The sequence below is a fragment of the Parasteatoda tepidariorum genome, chromosome 10 (assembly GCF_982258835.1).
Source record: "Parasteatoda tepidariorum strain Cologne lab strain chromosome 10, Ptep-v5.0, whole genome shotgun sequence".
Classification (NCBI taxonomy): Eukaryota; Metazoa; Arthropoda; class Arachnida; order Araneae; family Theridiidae; genus Parasteatoda; species Parasteatoda tepidariorum.
The window spans coordinates 103,101,948-103,119,168 of record NC_141764.1 but is presented as its reverse complement, the minus strand read 5'-3'; the positions used below and the strand labels follow the sequence as shown (position 1 = coordinate 103,119,168).

At 28.2% G+C, this 17,221-nt stretch overlaps 1 protein-coding gene across 5 annotated transcripts; it reads left to right on the top strand.

Annotated features, from left to right (window-relative positions):
• The first annotated feature begins 684 nt into the window (after positions 1 to 684).
• Dpck (Dephospho-CoA kinase) lies at positions 685 to 16,466 on the top strand. 5 transcript variants are annotated; one of them, XM_016055628.5, is made up of 6 exons: positions 728 to 842; positions 5,986 to 6,094; positions 8,473 to 8,592; positions 11,173 to 11,376; positions 12,032 to 12,119; positions 15,370 to 16,466. In XM_016055628.5, the coding sequence occupies exons 2-6, from the start codon at positions 6,088 to 6,090 to the stop codon at positions 15,662 to 15,664; spliced, it is 714 nt and encodes a 237-aa protein (XP_015911114.1). In that variant the 5' UTR covers positions 728 to 842; positions 5,986 to 6,087; the 3' UTR covers positions 15,665 to 16,466. The 5 variants fall into 5 exon arrangements, with proteins under 5 accessions (XP_015911115.1, XP_087009676.1, XP_015911114.1 ...); XM_016055629.4 differs by lacking the exon at positions 5,986 to 6,094 and having other exon boundaries at positions 685 to 842; XM_087153550.1 differs by lacking the exons at positions 728 to 842; positions 5,986 to 6,094 and adding an exon at positions 702 to 722.
• The last annotated feature ends 755 nt before the right edge of the window (positions 16,467 to 17,221 follow it).

Here is a 17,221-nt window from a genome sequence, read left to right as displayed (position 1 = left end):
GATATTAAAAAAGAAAAAAAGATTAAGATATTTCTTAAAATAATGTTTTTTCTCTTTCAGCCTTTCGCTTTTAAGTTTCTTTTCATTTTTGCTCAAAAATTTAAATCTATACCTTATTTTTTTTTAGTTTGTCGTTTTGAATAGGTTATTTTAAATTGTGATTGTTTAGACTTTGATTATCGGTGCATTAGTTTATTTTATGTACATGGTCTAAAACACAAACATTTGAAATTTTACATCAAATTTGAAATACTATATCAGAATCATTTCTTCTATTTTAATGAAACGATCGATGGTTCGTGTTTCAGATATTGTCAAAATAAATAAATAAAACAAATAAAAATTAAGATTCTTTAAAAGTAAATTTATCTTTCAAATCTTTTCGAATGATATCTAGTGCTGCTCTCTATTGAGTATTCATATAACAAAAATATAATTTTTTTTATTTAATTGAGTAGTAGATCCAGTTATCGAGTATTACCACTAAACTTTACTTGCTTATAACTTTTATCGTAAATTTGTAAAAATTTATTTGGAATTATGTAGTTTTCAGCGTTATTTAAAACCAATTTTCTCATCATAACAAATGCATAATTTATAATAAATAAACTAATTTTCCTTTTAAAAGAAGGGATCATCGGTGAAAATATATTAATGGCTTGTTTCTTTATTTAACTGCAACCGCATGATTTAATGTTTATATTTACATATGAATTAGATTTGTAAGAGGAATATTATTTTCCTTATTATTTAAAAAGAACTTTTGATTTTCATTTCAGAGTTATATCTCACCCATTCAGTTTTCACCCCGCAGTTATTTAATTTGTATACTATTTTATTATGTAAATATTTTATTTTCGACTTTAATTGCATAACATTTTTCTATGTAATTCATGTTTGTAATTGTTAAATTTTAACGTCATTTAGTACTGTATCTTTATATGATTAGATTATGGCTTTGCAATCTTGATATTAATTTTGATAAATAACAAAAATCTTGCTGAACCCAAAGTTTATTTTTGGATTTGATTCAGTTTAGGAATAAGGTCCTTAACCCCTTAAGGAGGGGTATAAGTTTAGTTTATGTTCACGACTTTGTTTTATATCTTGGTAATGGAAAAATTAAATGTGTTAGTTGACAACTTCTATATAGTTACTAGCAGAGTTTATGGCATTTTGCTAGCAAAATTTTAAAGTCCATTTTTGAAACTACAAAAACATTTACTAAGCAAGAAATTATATTGTTAAAATAGCACATAATTTTCATAAAATCATAATCAACTAAAGTACTCTGATTGATTTTAATCTGCTTCAGGGTTCCCACAGTCCTTAAAAGTCCTTAAAAACTGCTTAATTTTTATATTGGAAAATAAGGGCCCTTAAAAGTACTTAATTTTGGTACAAGGTTTTTAAAAGTCCTTAATTTTTTAGCATCACTAAAGGATAAGCAGAATGTTACATAAAAATCTAAATCTACTGAACTAAAAGATCCTTAGATTTTAATAATCATTTTATTCAGTTAACATTGCAACTTAATATACTGTTTTTTAATTTTTGTTCAGTTTTTGGTTGCTTTAAAATGAGTTAATTTTTTTCACCAGAATGTTTAGTAGCATTATGTAAAGTTAATTCTTAATAGCATGTTTGGCTGGAAATAATTTTGTTTAAGTTCATCATAAAAGTAATTATAGCATGTTTGCTGGTCTAGTAGTGAAATATAAAAACTTCCTGTAATAATTTTTTCAATGTTTTTGCCAATTTTCTTTCTTTATTTTTTTTTTAACATACATGAAAACTTAATTTTACTATTCAATTTCAATGAAATCATTAAAAATGGAATACATATTAGTTTGATTTGTTAGCTTTTACAATCTAAATGACGTTAACTTTTAACAATCTGAAATTTTTTTCTCCTGCAAAAATTACCTGGTACTTCTTTGCCGAGCCCTGTTAATTAATACAATTGTTTATTATTATTATTTTTATTTATTGATGTTTTTAGAAAGGTAAATAATTGGCACTGTCACCGGTGGCATAAGTCCTAAATTTTTCAAAAAAGTGCTTAATTTTTTTAAAAAAAAGTCCTTAAAAGTGCTTCATTTTTGCTTTGTTAAAAGAGTGGGAACCCTGTGCTTTGCTCTCATTTAAACCTAGTTGATCTTTCTTATTAATACTTGCATACATAGAATAACCAATTCGAAATATTTGCATAAATGTAGCATTCGTCGGAACAACCAGTTATCAGAGAGAACAATGTATGGCGGGTGCGGTAAAATATCCCACTTGAGCATTTCCAAATAATTTTTTGCGATACGAGGCCGACCGTTATCATGCAGAAGAATAACTTTGCTTTGTCTTTGCTCTTATTCTAGCCATTTTTATCATAATGCGTGGCTCAATCTAATCAATTGTAACCTATATCGATTGCCCGTAATGGAATCGCCAGGTTGTAGCAGCTCATAGCAGGGTTGGAGTTTTTGCCGGCAAAAAGGGGTTTTTGCCAGGACAGTGGCAAAAACCTGGTAAAAACCGGCAAAAACTGGTAAAAACCGGCAAAAACCAAATTATCTAAATTGCTGATTAAATATTATTACAAAATACTTGAAACAAATTTAAATAAATCATAAGGAATAATAATTTTGATACATTACATGAAAAAATTATTTTTAACATATTAACAATTAATATAAGGGTAATAATTTTTAAAAGATTGAAAGTTTTTGATCTCTTTTCATTTTAGAATCCTAAAATAAGTTTTTTTACAAATAAATAAATATTATTATTTGTATAATATTATCATATATTATAAAAAATTATTATTTCTATAATAATTAACTACACATGTTGATAGATATTTTATGCTTTAAATTATAGTTATATTACTTTAAAATAAGTTCATTTCACTGGAAAAAAGAGAATAATCGCAAATTTTCCAATTAATAATGCTTTAAACTACTAAAGTGATATATTATTACATTATCATTTTATTATGGAATAATAATTTTGTTCATTTTTTGGTAATTATTTATATTCATAGTATATATTTCAATTTTAGGAATAATTTTGTATCAAAAATGTGTTTTTGTCCTCTCATCTTGGAAAATATAGGTTTTTGCCACTTTTTGCCAATTTGCTTGGCAAAAACCTGTTTTTGCCAGGACGGTTTTTACCGGTATTTACCATGGTTTTTTCCACCTGCGGCAAAATCTTGCCAACCCTGGCTCATAGTATACAACATCATTCACCACTCTTGAAACGTTGAAACCATTCGATACATGATTTATCAGTTGGAGTATTATCACCATAAACTTCTACAAGCATTCCATGCGCTTCAGATGCACTTTTCTTCCAATTAAAGCAGAAACGTAAAACCTCTCGCAAATGCTGCTGAGTTACCACTAAATTTGACATATTCAACAAAGTAAAAAACAGGGTTTTTGTATGAAACTCAAAGCGATATAAACTGAATATTATTGACAGATGTCTAACCTCTCTGAAACCACCGAAACCAGCTGTCACTATGAAACAGTCATAACAGCCAGAGCCATCTTTTGAAAACGGATTGAACTAATTTGTACTTCCAATAATTGTTAATGTTCAAAAATAAAATCAGGTAAGAAAGAAAAAACAATTTTTTTTTCAAGACATAAGAATTTAAACCATTCTTTCTGAATCACTTTTGCCTTTCTCCCTTCTTCAGTGGTCTGTTAAACTTGTGATTTCTTACTCAAACCTCGATCCATCAAAGCTGGCAAATATTGTGAGATTTTTATACCAATATTATTCATAGTTTTCATAGTTTTTTTTCTTCTCAATTCTTATTTCTTTTTGTGTTTCAAAAGAACAAGTGTTAAAATGCGAGAAATTTATGCTGTAAAGAGTCCTTTTCCTTCTTCAAAAACAGGTTGAATATTAGCACTTAAAAATTTTTTTTTTGTTTTTTTAGATGCACACACTTGCCCAGTCAAGGTTCAGCAAGGCCCCAACCATGGCGTTAATTAAATAAGAAAAAATGTAAAATATATACATCAAATATTTTTCAATTGCACAGTATTAGAATTTTAGATCAGAAATAATATGGATAACAATATATAATGACGGTTAAATTTATATCGCATAATAAGTTAATCTGAGGTAACAGCAATTGCAGGTATCGGGGTCAAGTGCAAAGTAATTTTACCTCTACAATACCCAAGACCAGCAGAAGGAACCTACAGCTAAATCTAAAAAGAGATCCAAGGGATCAGAAATCACAAGAAAAGTTAGAATTAGTTTTTTTTCTTCTTTTTTTTAAATAAAAAAAATTAATAAATAAAGCAAAATGGGATCAATTTGGCATAGTTTGTTGATAATAACACACTGTGGTGGTGACAGTAGTTCGTCGATAGTTACGTGAATTCGGCTTTCCCACAAACTGATGAGTGAAGACAAGGTGGCCAGTTCATTTGAAGGTACTGTACAGTTCAAAAGTTGAGGCAGTTAAAGTGAAGATGGTTGGGGGGCAGTCGTTAAAGATTATTGATGTTTAAAGTCAGACTATTAAGGTCAGTGTTGACAAATCATCCAAAGTGATTTCGTTTAAATTGGTAAAATCACTGGATAAAATGGGTGTAGGCGGCCATCAGAAGTTAAAATTGACGTAAAGAGTAGTGATTGTTAAAACCAGTTGAAGTCAAAAGAATCCAGATGGCTGAAATTAAAACTTAGACAGTAAATCAAGATGGAGTTGAAAACTTGTGTATAAGTTAAAAGGGATTGAAGTATACAATCAAGATTGTAGTCAGTTGATCAGAGGCCAGAACATCTTCTAGCGTTTGTTAAATGACAATCCTCCTGTTGGCCTATATTGCATACCATTGATTTTCTTCCTGGTAATTATTCATGTAAGACCCACAAAGTGTCTGGAATCTAGGGCAGTGCTTTATAAGGTGAACTATGTCCTGTCTCCTCACACTGCAATAAAAACATGAAGCTGAATAATTTTTTTTGATAGATCCCAAACACTCCATTTAAGAATAAATACAAATTGGGCTGCAGTCATTTCAGGCTTGGATCCTTAAAAAACATGTATGTCACTGGATCTCCAAGATTTCTTTCCATTGGTTAAAAGTAATTTGTTTGATATAGGTTTCGACTCGGTTCTTTCCCCCGGTGTCTTAATGTCGATTTGGCTGAACATTGTTGCCTCCTTTGCAACCTCATCAGCTTCCTAATTTCCTGTGATCCTCGTAGGTGCCTTGGCTTCCATTTAAAGTATATTCATTATTCCACATTGATTTTGTTTCCTCAATAATCAGGAGATGTTTATGGGGGTCAGCAAGGCTCAGTAATGATGAAAGAAAAGTCAGCATAGATCAACCCATGGGAGAGCCATGATTATTTAACTATTGTAGTGCTATCTGAATTGCCAGGATCTCAGCCAAGTAGATACTGCTATTATTTTCCATATGGGCCGAGTTAGTATGGGTCGTAATTCCTTTCTACTTTATGACCATAGCCTGTCTTGTAATTAGATTATCTTGTTCTCTGGTTTCCATTCTGACCCATCTGTATAAATCTCGAGTCCTCTGTTAGAAGGTTTCTCAGGTCAACACAAGGGTATTTGAGGGATGTAGTAGACTGGGTTTTTGAAGAAAGGAATCTGTAAATAATATGTTATGTAATGCATAATGTTATATGATTATATATAATTGGAAATAATGTGTTTTGTAATATCTCAACCCAGTTAGTGTCTTCTGTTCTCCAAGCCCATCCATTTCGTTTCTGAAAGATCTCGTCAGTAATGGATGGGCTTCACCCCTCTCAGTACCTGGAGTGTCCTGTAGGATTTGGTTATAGTGATGTTCTTTGATTGGGTAAACAAAAATAGGGCTTTTATTTTTAGAAATAGTTTGTTTATTTTTAGAAAATTTAAAATGTAATTTTTTTGTTTAAATTAACAAAAATGCATTTAGATTGTGCTGGTAAATGTTTTTTTAAATGCAGGATATTTCTGAATCGGATACTTCCAGGCCTGGAAGCCAGGGTTTGGAAAAGCCTAGCCCACTTGAGTTTTTTTCAGAAGTATTTTTATTTTTAGATGTATTTATGAAAGGTTATTATTACTTATTATATTTATGAAAGTTTACCATTACTTGTTTTTTTATGAAAGTTTATCACTTGTTTTGTTGCAATGCAACCATTTTTTTAAAAAAATGTTTTAGATTGCCAGGTTATTATGTATTTTTATTTCTTAACGGCAAACAGACTATAACTTAAAAATTATTTAATTAAAAAATCTACGAATTTTTTATTCTATTAACATAGAGTTAGTTCCTGAGTTTGTTGAGATAAAATTATGTTTGTTCGGTTACCATTACAACTTATTCTACAATTTTGTTTTTTAAATTCTTATTTAACTTTTTGAATTATTGGATTGACTTTTTGAGTTATTTTGAAACTAATTTGAACTAATATACAAATTATTTGAATGTTTTTCGCCAGATAGATTATTTAGTAATGTTGTGTAGAGTTATTTCCCAATATTACGGGTTCATTTTATATAAAGAATTCCACTTTTAGTTTTAAGCCAATAATTTGGAATAATGATAGAAATCAAGTTGTACGAATAGTAGAGAGTAATATTAAGAAAGGATGATTCCTGTATCAGAATTTTTTCGAGCTATCTGCGACAAAATTCTCTAGCACTGATATCTTTCTGCAAGAAACGTTTAATGCTAACAAACATATATGTTACTAATTTAAAATAACTGTGTTTACAAAACATTAAAGCGCTGTGTTTACAAAACAAAAATTATATAATTTTTTTTAATTGAACATTTAATAATTTTTTATTCTAATATTGTGGGGGATATTCTCACATTTTGTTGGGGGGGGGGATGCACAATTTATTTCCTTCTTCACATTTTTTAAATAATCATCACAATAAAAAAAATCATGTAATCCGTAGTAGTAATTGCCGACAAAAAAGATCGACTCCTCAAGCGCGTGTTTCGTTTCAAGATTAGGTTCTTGTATAATATCGTATAAAAAATATCGGATTTAAAAACTATAGAGAAATCAATAACTGCCGAAAATACAATCAAAACATTACATCGATTTACGATGCTATTTGCATAAAATGAGTGCACCAAAAAGTGATTGTCCAAATGCATGATTCAAATATTACGTGTAAATTTCCGTAGAAAAAAAATTTAATATATATATATATTTTCTTACTTTTCAAAAGAAAAAATTTTCTGCCGGAGCTCTGTAACATTTTACGACAATGTCGACGTGTCGCTGCTATTCTGCCATGGGGAGGATGGTAATAAACATTACAAGTAAATACTTTTAAAAAATAAATAAAATAATTTATAGGTTGAATATATTTTTCCTTTGAAATTCTTTCTTCATACTTTTTTTTTAATATGAAAAAAATTTTTTAATCTCAATTTTTGCATTTCACTGTACAATTCAGGAAAAAATTTCTAAAACCTAAATCAATTTTAGTGCAATTATAAACATTGAGTACTAATTAGTTTCATAAATATGTTTATATGATATAAAAAAGTAGTTTTTATATTTGATAATAATATATAAAACTAATTTATCTATAAATTATGTCTTACAGTTTGCTTACAATTTGCTTAAGAAAATTCAATAATTTTTTCAAGCCACATAAATAATTTTATTTCCTAAAAACTAATAGTTTTTCAGAAATGAAGTAAAGTGATATTTTTACTTTTGAAGTAAAATCTATTGATCTAGTTAAGTATCTTTTGAACAAAAAACACCTTAAAAGAATCTTTTTTTTTTTAATCTTCAAGTGAGCCCATTTTTTGGTCTGGGCTTGCTTTGGCAAACCCTGCTGGAAGCACACAGAACTTGGTGATTATTTTGATAGTACCAATATTGTGTCAAAGTCTACCCTTTAAATGTATGGTACTAAATTACATTGTTGAAAAAACTGATGATAGAATTATGGGGGATGACGGAAATTTGACTTTCTGTGTTACATGCATTTGCGTTTTCGTGGGGGAAAGTGGGTGGTTGTTCCTTTTAATGATTGGAAATTTCAATAAATATCCTTAATATTTTCAAGAAATAAAAATATTTCACAGATTTTCATCAATTTAAATTAAACTTAATTATAAACAAGCTGAAAATTAAAAAAGAAAAAAATACTTTTGCAAATATATAGAAGGTCCCAGGTGTGAAATTTAGAAAACTATTGTATTTGTATGTTTAATTTACATTCTCCTCAAAAGGTAAACGCTCATGGTTACATGTTTCGTCAAGTTTTACCAAAGTTGGGTAAATATCAATTTAGTTGTAAAAATTTGACAAACATTGTTAAATGCGTCGTCGTTTATCTTTTCTGTTTACTTAGTTGCTAGTAAAACAGCAATGTAAAAAGCTTCTTTATCCTTCTTAAGAAGATAAAACTTAATTTTTCTAACATTTTCTTCTTCTTCGATTATGTGTTAATAGAAGCAGAGATGTTTCTTGTTGGTCTCACGGGAGGAATTGCGACTGGTAAAAGCTCTGTTGTGGCAATTCTCAGAAGTTTGGGAATAGAAGTTATTGATGCTGATGTCATTGCTCGAGAAGGTAACTGCATTAAAATATTCTAGTATGGGGCAATTAAGTTGGAAAAATTAATTCCTATAATTTGATTTCAATTAATGTATTTAAAATAGCAGCCAAATGCTCAACTAAGTAAATTTGAGTTTTTTATTTTATTTTTTACGTCATACTTGATCTACTTTGACAAAATTTTATAAATGGTCTAGAATTTATCTTTCTGGAATGAGTTGTATTCAAACCTTGAAATTTTGGTTTTATGTATAGTTTAAAAATAAGCTTAAATTTTGCTAAAAAATTATTTGAATATTTTTGAAAGGTAGATAAACAATAGGCATACAGTGTTTTCATCATGGAAAAAAATGGGTGAGAATTTCTCACCCTTTCTCAAAAACAGGGTGAGATTTCAAAAAGTTAAATGAGATTTCTGAAAACTAAAAAAACACAAAAACTCTTGAAAAAAAAATCATTTCTTTAATTATAATACATTTTTAACGTCTTAATTTTTTTAAAGCATTGAATATTTTTGGTGCATCATCATAGAAGATTTTGCCTTTACAAGGCATTTGTCCATCTTACATTACATTACATCTACATAAAAAAAATTTGAACGTCTTACATGAAGAAACCTTACCTATGGTAAACACGTGGTTGCAGAGAAATGTGTTCTGAAAGGTGGTTCCGTGGTTGTGTTCTGTTGTTCGAAAAGGTTCTGAACAATACTGGTAATTAGGGAAGCTAGATAACGGGGCAGATGTTGAAAGTAATGAAAGATCCAGGAAGAAAAGTGAAACGAATTTTATTCTAAAGGGCGTAATTCGAAGCTTTTTCCAAAATGCGAGAAATTCGCGAATTTTGAAATTGATTTATAGAATGCGCGAATTTCTCGCGGTAATAATTTTTTAATGCGAGAAAAGAAAAAAATACGCGAGATCCTCGCGTTGTAGTGAAAACACTGGGCATACCCTCCAGCTACTACGGAATTTCCGTGGTTGCTACGGAAATTAGTTGTAAAATACTGAGTTAGGGATTTAAAATAAAAAACTATGGAGTGAGCCAAAAGTATAAAAAATTTCATTATTCCTCTGACAAGTTCCTGCACCCACTGTGCTACTTTATACGAGAGTAAGTTTCCATCTGCAATGCGTCTTGTTATTAAATCATTGTATAAAGAATATCTGAATAAAAAAACAAGACAATCAGAAAACAAAGCAGATTTAAGACGAAATCAACATGATTTGAAGGTATCAAGACATGGTAACTCAAATTCGAGATTCGCTTGTTGCAATAACATATTCAAAATATTAGAGTTTTGAAAATCATGTGGAAAGGGCCAAATTGTTTTTTAACATTTATTTATCAAACGAGAAAACTTCTTCCAACGATGTGAAGCTTCGATAGAATTGAACGTTTCGAATTCACCTGTCATAATTGCGTATTAAATATATTGAAATTCAAAAAGAAATGGCAACAAAAAAAAAAAGACGAAGTACTGCGGATCTTTTTTCTTTTTCAAGAGCGTAAAGTTGTGATAGAATTGTCACCCATCGAACGCATCAAAAAGTGATAATTAAAAGTTAACATGTCGTGACTACATCGTGTGGAGAATTTCAAAATTTGAAAATAAGTTCAAATGACATGGATTGTGAAAATTTTTCATTCAGAGGGCAAACTGGATGGTCTGCCCCTCAAACCCTGTATTTATCTCTCTATTCTTCCCTCTCAAATGGAAGTAGTTGGATTCTCAGCTTTATTTATGTACTGTTCCTCATGGAAAGTATTCTGAAATGTTTTCAATTTATTCTCAAATTTACAGAAACTAGTTAGTTACATTCATTTAAAATGAGTGTGTACGCAAATTTCTATGTCCTGCGTTTAATTTGCATTTAGAAATATTTTTTGATGCTAAATGAATTATTTTCTACTTGTTTGTGAAATTGATTTAAGGCAATGATTTTTCTTAAAATCAGATGAAATAAAGCAACTGATTTAAATTTCAGCATCTCTGGTTTAGATTCGAAATACTTCTGATTACAAGTTTTTAAAATTAAGAAAAAAATTTATGTACTGTCAATGAATTACATGTATCTTCTGATATTTACTGTTCATGTATACGGCCTGCGTTCATATATACCTTTAGTTATTACTGTTAAAATGGACTTTTATTTGTAGTTTAGTAATTTGATGTATAAGTATATTTGATTTACAGCTTATGTAGTATTATTATATAGCGTATGTATTATCTACAAGGTTTTCTTTTAAAAATTTAAAATGTTCATTTTTTTAATACTAATGAGGATTTTAGTTACAAGCATGACAGTTTTACCTGTCCTAAAAATAATATATTAGAATATTATAGAAAAATAATGTGTGTTTAATTATTCTTAAATAAAAAAAGTTTTTCTTCCAATTTTCATACCATTAGGCTTTTTTTTTAAATGTTAGTTGGCAAACATGTTTGATGGATTTCTCATCTATTTAATCATATTTATGCAAAACCATTTATTAACCCAATGTTCTATTTTACATTGCACTGCACTTTATGAATCCTTTTTTATCATTACAAATGAAATTGTAAATGTTTTACATTTTTGTTTTCGCATTTAGTTGTTGAACCTGGTAAAACGGCTACAAAGAAAATTAGGAAAGAATTTGGAGATGCTGTGTTTAATTCCGATGGAACTCTAAATCGCCAAAAAATGGGCCAAATAGTTTTCTCACAACCAGATAAAAGACGCCTTTTGAACTCTTTTACACATCCTGAAATCTACAAATCAATAATGTGGAAATGTCTGAAATTATTTTTTCTAGGTATAAATCCATATTTCATAATCTCTTTTCAGACTTTCAGGTTTATTTATTTTTGATCATAAGTTCAGTTACATAAACGCTAAAATATTTTAGCAAAAAGTTTGAAGCTATGTGAACACTCAGATTTTTGTGTTATAATTAGTCATGGAATATTATTATTTTTTTTGACTCAAGTCTTTTATTTAAGATGGTTTTAAAACAATCTCCCAATGTTTTTATGCATTCTGAATCTGATTTTTCTTAAATTTACAAAATGTCACTTAAATGTGTGCTGTAAACCTTTTTAGAATTGCATTTTTAAAAAACAATTATGACCCAATGAATTAAATATTTTTCTACTATTGATTCATCATATTGCTATAAAAAATGTATTTAAATGACAAGTGTTACATTCACTTAAAGTAAGATTTCTCCAATGCCACATTTTAAAGTTATAATGTGTCACGATTCCCTGATCAAAATTTTTTCATTTACTATATAATTATTAAAGATTAAACAAGCATCATTTTATTGTTTATTAAACTTTAACTAAAGCTTAAAATATATTTACTTTGTTAGTTATAAGGGAATATTGTTTAATCAGAATGTAAGTATCAATTTTTCTGTAGGTATGTTTCACATTACAAATAAGCTAATCATTTTATTTGTTGTCTAGGCCACCAGTTTACTGTTATTGATTTACCATTGTTATATGAAAGTGGGAAGATGGTTAAATATCTGCACAAAACAGTTGTTGTTTCCTGGTTAGTTGATTCATTTACTTTACATAGCCTAGTATAAAAGGATTCTTGAACATATTTGAAGATCAAGGAAGAAGAACAGTTTATGTCCTTTATTCTCAAAAATGACCACTTTTTTACATTTTGGGGATTATTAAGTTTTCACAAATCAATAATGTTGAAAATTGGTTCTCTCCAAAAGTTATTACACTGTGAAGGTGGGTCGTTCTGGGGTAAAAACTGTTCCTGTCTACGGGTAGACAAGAACTAAAAAAGTATTTCGAAGGAGATGAAAGGAACACTAGTGAGAAAGTATTGATTGGGAAAAATTTTGATAAAAAGAAGTTCTTGTTCATCCCAATTTTTAAATTATATTTTTTCTCAACATTAAAAATGTGCAAATTTTGTTTTGAAATTTTTAGCGGACGTAAATTAATGCTTGTGACTTTCATGTATCTTTTTATATTTAGGATTTCACTCAAATGCTTGCTCCTGAAAATTTTCAATCCTAAACTCGTTTTTTTTTTTTAAATCAACTTTCATGGACATAAACAGTTTCACCCTTTGATTTTCTTTTTTTTAATTGGTTCTGAATCTTGACTTTTAAGAATATAGATTCAAAAACAAAGTAAAATTTATAGTACCCTCTTTTTTTTTTCCAAAAGAACCTAAATGAACCTTTTTCAAATACAAATAGTTCTGTAATATATCTTTGATAAAAATTATGAATGAATGAAATTCGTTTCAAAATGTATAAGCCAACTTAAAAGTTTTTGTGATAACTCAATATTGATCTGGTTCAGAAACAGCAGCATTTATATGTGAAAAAAAAAGCTGTTTCTTTTTTCAAGTAATAATTTTTATGAATTCTGTTTCTATCAAAAACTTTGTCTGAAGTTAAATTATTTAAACAAATACTAAGAGTAATGAAATATATTTTAATTCCATCTTCTATGATAATGAAAACAAATGTGTCATAGGAATTTTAGGTGAAGAAAAGATTAGGTGTTGCTATTCATTGACTTATGAGAAAAGTCTGTAATTTTTTTATGTAATAATTTTAAATTCCAATAGTGTCTAAAAGCTATTAAGACAAATATCTACACTTCTGAAACATTCAGGTTAAATGGATAAAAGGAGCTAGTAGAAAACTTAAATAATATAATTAAAATTTTTTGGTTAAAGGAGAATTTTATAATTGTTGCAACACTAGTATTTTTTGGATGAATATAGCATTATTAGAAGTTAGTTGAAAAATTCAGATTTTATTTTTAATTTAAATTAAATTTAATTAATTATAATTTAAATAAATGTTATTTATGGTAGAATATTCAACAGAACATTAACAAGATTAATATTATTGATCATACCAAATTTATAAAAATATGTAAAGAATTAAGAAATCTTTATTACAAATGTAAATTATTGAATGGTCCCTAATAAATTTTTTATTAAAATTCATTACTTGGTTCAGCATTTCTTTAATGAAATAATTAAAACAAATTTAATTAATTTTGAATTGTAAATACAATGAATATTGAAACTAAACATTTTTGTCAGAATAAATTATATGGTTCTTATACTCATAATATTTTACAAATCTGAGATAATTAAATTTTTTACTTCAATTGTTTTTAAATCAAATCATTAAGAGATGATTTAGAGTATTTTGGAATGATGAATCTGAATAACATAAAATTTTTTGCGGCATTTAAAATATTGAAGGCTCCTCTCTTCCCACGTTTTTTTTTTAAAACTCTTGCCTCTTTCTTTTTAAAACCTTGCCTCTAAAGTTTGTTCCTAAAAGAAATTTCTGTACATTAAAGGAAATATTTTGAGAACACAAAATGCATAAAATATGTAATTCTCTTAAAACTGGTAAGAGCACTGAAAAGTTTAAAAGTAGGCCATTAGCTTGCCATTGATGAAAGCTCTTCACCAACGATGAAATTAACAAGAGAAATAGAATTTTCTCATGCTATTAAAATTTGGTAAAGTTTAGTTTAACCCTGAGCGATCAGCGAAAACTCGAGAGATTTTGGTCCGATTTCAAAGGGAGGAAAATGGAGCCTGAAAATAAGAATATCTTGCAAAATTGCTCATGAGAGTGCCCCACTGAATTCAGCTCAGTATATGTGCACATGCGGACCCGTAAGTATTTAATCAAACATTTAAAATGATCGACGCTTTCATACGCTACAGAACGACGGTGACTTAGAAATGGATTTTGGTTGAATGAATAGTGAAAGCGTTAAATAGAACAATGTGAAAACCGCGCTTTTTGCATAATTCGTGGCGCAAATCGACATGGTAAAGAAAATGTATAGCAAATATATATATATAGAATCTATATATAGAAAATATCATGGCAAAGAAAAAATTAAGTACTTTTTAAAAACACCTAATGAAAAAAAGCACATTTAAGGGCTTTTAAAACTCCAAAATAAACACATTTAAGCTCTTTTTAAAAACGCTACACACCCTGAAGAATGTATTTAACCCAAAAAAATTGAATAAAATAACTAATTAAAGTTGAGATTATACTTTGTTAGAAGAATAACTTCAACTGTGGAATTTGACTTTATTGAATAGGAATAATTAAAATCTTTAAAAAAAAAAAAAAAAAAAAACACGATAGAGATTCATTTTTAAAAAAAATCTAAATGTTCGAAAGCTACTATAGAAATGATTTCAATCATCTTAATTCAATTTTCACCTACAAACAAGATTTCTGTTTATAACATTCAACACGTAATTAAAAGCACATTTAAATAAAAATTTTAAACATAAACATAGGATTTTTTTGACTTTTGGCAGATTTTCCGATTTTATAAACTTTAGAAGAAAAAATAATACAAAAATGTTATGTTGAATGTCTTATTTTTTCTTACTATTTTTACATTACTTTGTTGTTTTACTTTCTTTTTATTTTTAATCGCGATTTATATATAAAGCTTAGCAGTTTGTTTGACCCTCAATGTAAATATATAGTAAAAAAAAAACTTAAAATAAATATGCAAATAATTTAAATGTTTTCCTATTGTACAAAATAGCTTAATATGCTTTTTTTTTAAATTTATGATTTGAGTTGATTGATATTTTTAGACTGTTTATTCCTTTAATACTCTTGTACCTGTAAACATAATCTGATTAATACATAGCATTAGGCAATTTACTTACACATATATGCATAGCTTATTCTGTAAAATGTTTGACAAAGTTAGCAATAAAAAAACCAAAAAGGTGAGGATGTAAATTAATTTATGTGTTTTAGTGAGCCAGACCAACAGCTGCAAAGACTTATGGTTAGAGACAGTATTTCTGAAGAGGATGCTCTTGCCAGGATAAAGTCTCAAATGTCATTGACAGAAAAAGTGAGTCGAGCAGATTTTGTGATTAGGAACGAGGGTGAGAAGGCAAGTACAACTCAACAGGTGGAAGAAGTTGTAAAGCAATTGAGATTACTTAGGACACACTGGAAATACAGATTTGTTGTTCTGGGATGCTGCCTTGTAACTGTAACCGTGTTAAGTGCAGGTCCTTATTTACTATACAAACAACTAAATTAATTTATTTCAACAGATCCCAATTGTCGAGCCAAATGAGCAATTTCATTAATTCTATTCCCTGCACGGTTTCTCCATAGCTTATCGAAATTTTAGGTTTAAATTAATATTTCAAATCAGTTTTGAAATAAGATTTTTTTTATAATATCTTTGTTTTAATATCATGCGAGTGAAATGAAAAATAGTTTAATTATAGAGTATGTAATACATAAACAGCTTTTTAGTAATGTTTTAAACAGGACTCGAAATTAATGATAGTCCTAGACCATCAAAATGATGGATCAAATATAATAAAATAAATGATCAATGGTCCCTCAGACCAGCAAATGATGTAAAGGGATGACATGCTGTTTTTGTTTTTTGATTTTCAGTTTTGGTCTATGTTGCTGTCACAAAATAGAATATTTCGTCATAAATGTGATATACATTTCATGTATTGTAATTTTTTCTTTAAATTCATATTATTAACTTTTCCATAAAAAAATTTAATAGAGATATGTAAATGAACCAGTAAAAATGTGTACAGATTTGTAATATCTTTTAGTTAATGGTCTTTCGGACCAATTTTACAGAAACTGGAGGCATGCTGATAATCAATTAGGAGTAATATCCCTTTCAAGATTGGTGATAAATATAATTCTGTGTGCTGCTATGGTTCATGCAAAAAATCACAGAACCTAAACCTAAGAAAAAACTAATGTATCTATAATATCATGTATAAAACTTTATATATATATATATATTTTATTGTTACTGTATATTTTTATATTGATTTAATGCAATAAAAATATTTATTTTATGACAAGTTAAATTATTGATTCAAAATTATTATCTTCCAAACTTCGTACATAAATATGAATTTTAATTCCATTACATGATTCTGAGCATGGCTAAAAGTTTAACAAAAGTAGAGCTTTCTAATTTTAATGTGAGATGAATGAGGTATTATTTCTAATGTCTAACTTTTATAAGCAAAATCTGTTTTGAAAAATAATATTTTTACATGTCATGACCGAAATAATCTCTGGCACTGCACTGGTGTTCCAAAATGTCATGCCCTAGTAATTTTTTTTTTGTTGAGTGCATCGTATTGTTATCCCTGAATTTATCTTAGGGAAAATTAATTCACATGCAATTGAGAACAATAGATGGCAGCACTTTATTGAAGATTTCAAAGGATAGAGGTTTATGTTCAAAGTGTGCTGTATTTTTTTTGTTGTTGCAAAATGGCATCCAGTTCTTAAATGTTATACGGATTATTTATTTATTTTTTAGAAAATAATGCTCCACTAGAAGCGAACTTTACCACTGCCTGTTGCCTGCACCATTGAGTGGCAGATGCCTCAAGCAAATATGCAGTGGCTACAAAATCTTAAAATTTTTTAATTCAAAATATCAATTTTTAACCACTAAGTATATTTTATTTTGTACTAAACATTCGATTTTTGCAATATAAAAAATTAACAATTGAATTGACATGAATTGTATCCAAATCATCAAAATAAATTGATAGTTAAAAGGCAAATTCATTTAGTTACCAATATATGTTATGTATATCAT

Coding starts and splice junctions, on each gene's coding strand:
- Dpck (XM_016055625.4), top strand. CDS start 7,268: ATGTCGACGTGTCGCTGCTATTCTGCCATGGGGAGGATGGTAATAAAC. Junction 11,377..12,031: donor TCTGAAATTATTTTTTCTAG/GTATAAATCCAT, acceptor TTTGTTGTCTAG/GCCACCAGTTTACTGTTATT. Junction 12,120..15,369: donor AAAACAGTTGTTGTTTCCTG/GTTAGTTGATTC, acceptor TATGTGTTTTAG/TGAGCCAGACCAACAGCTGC.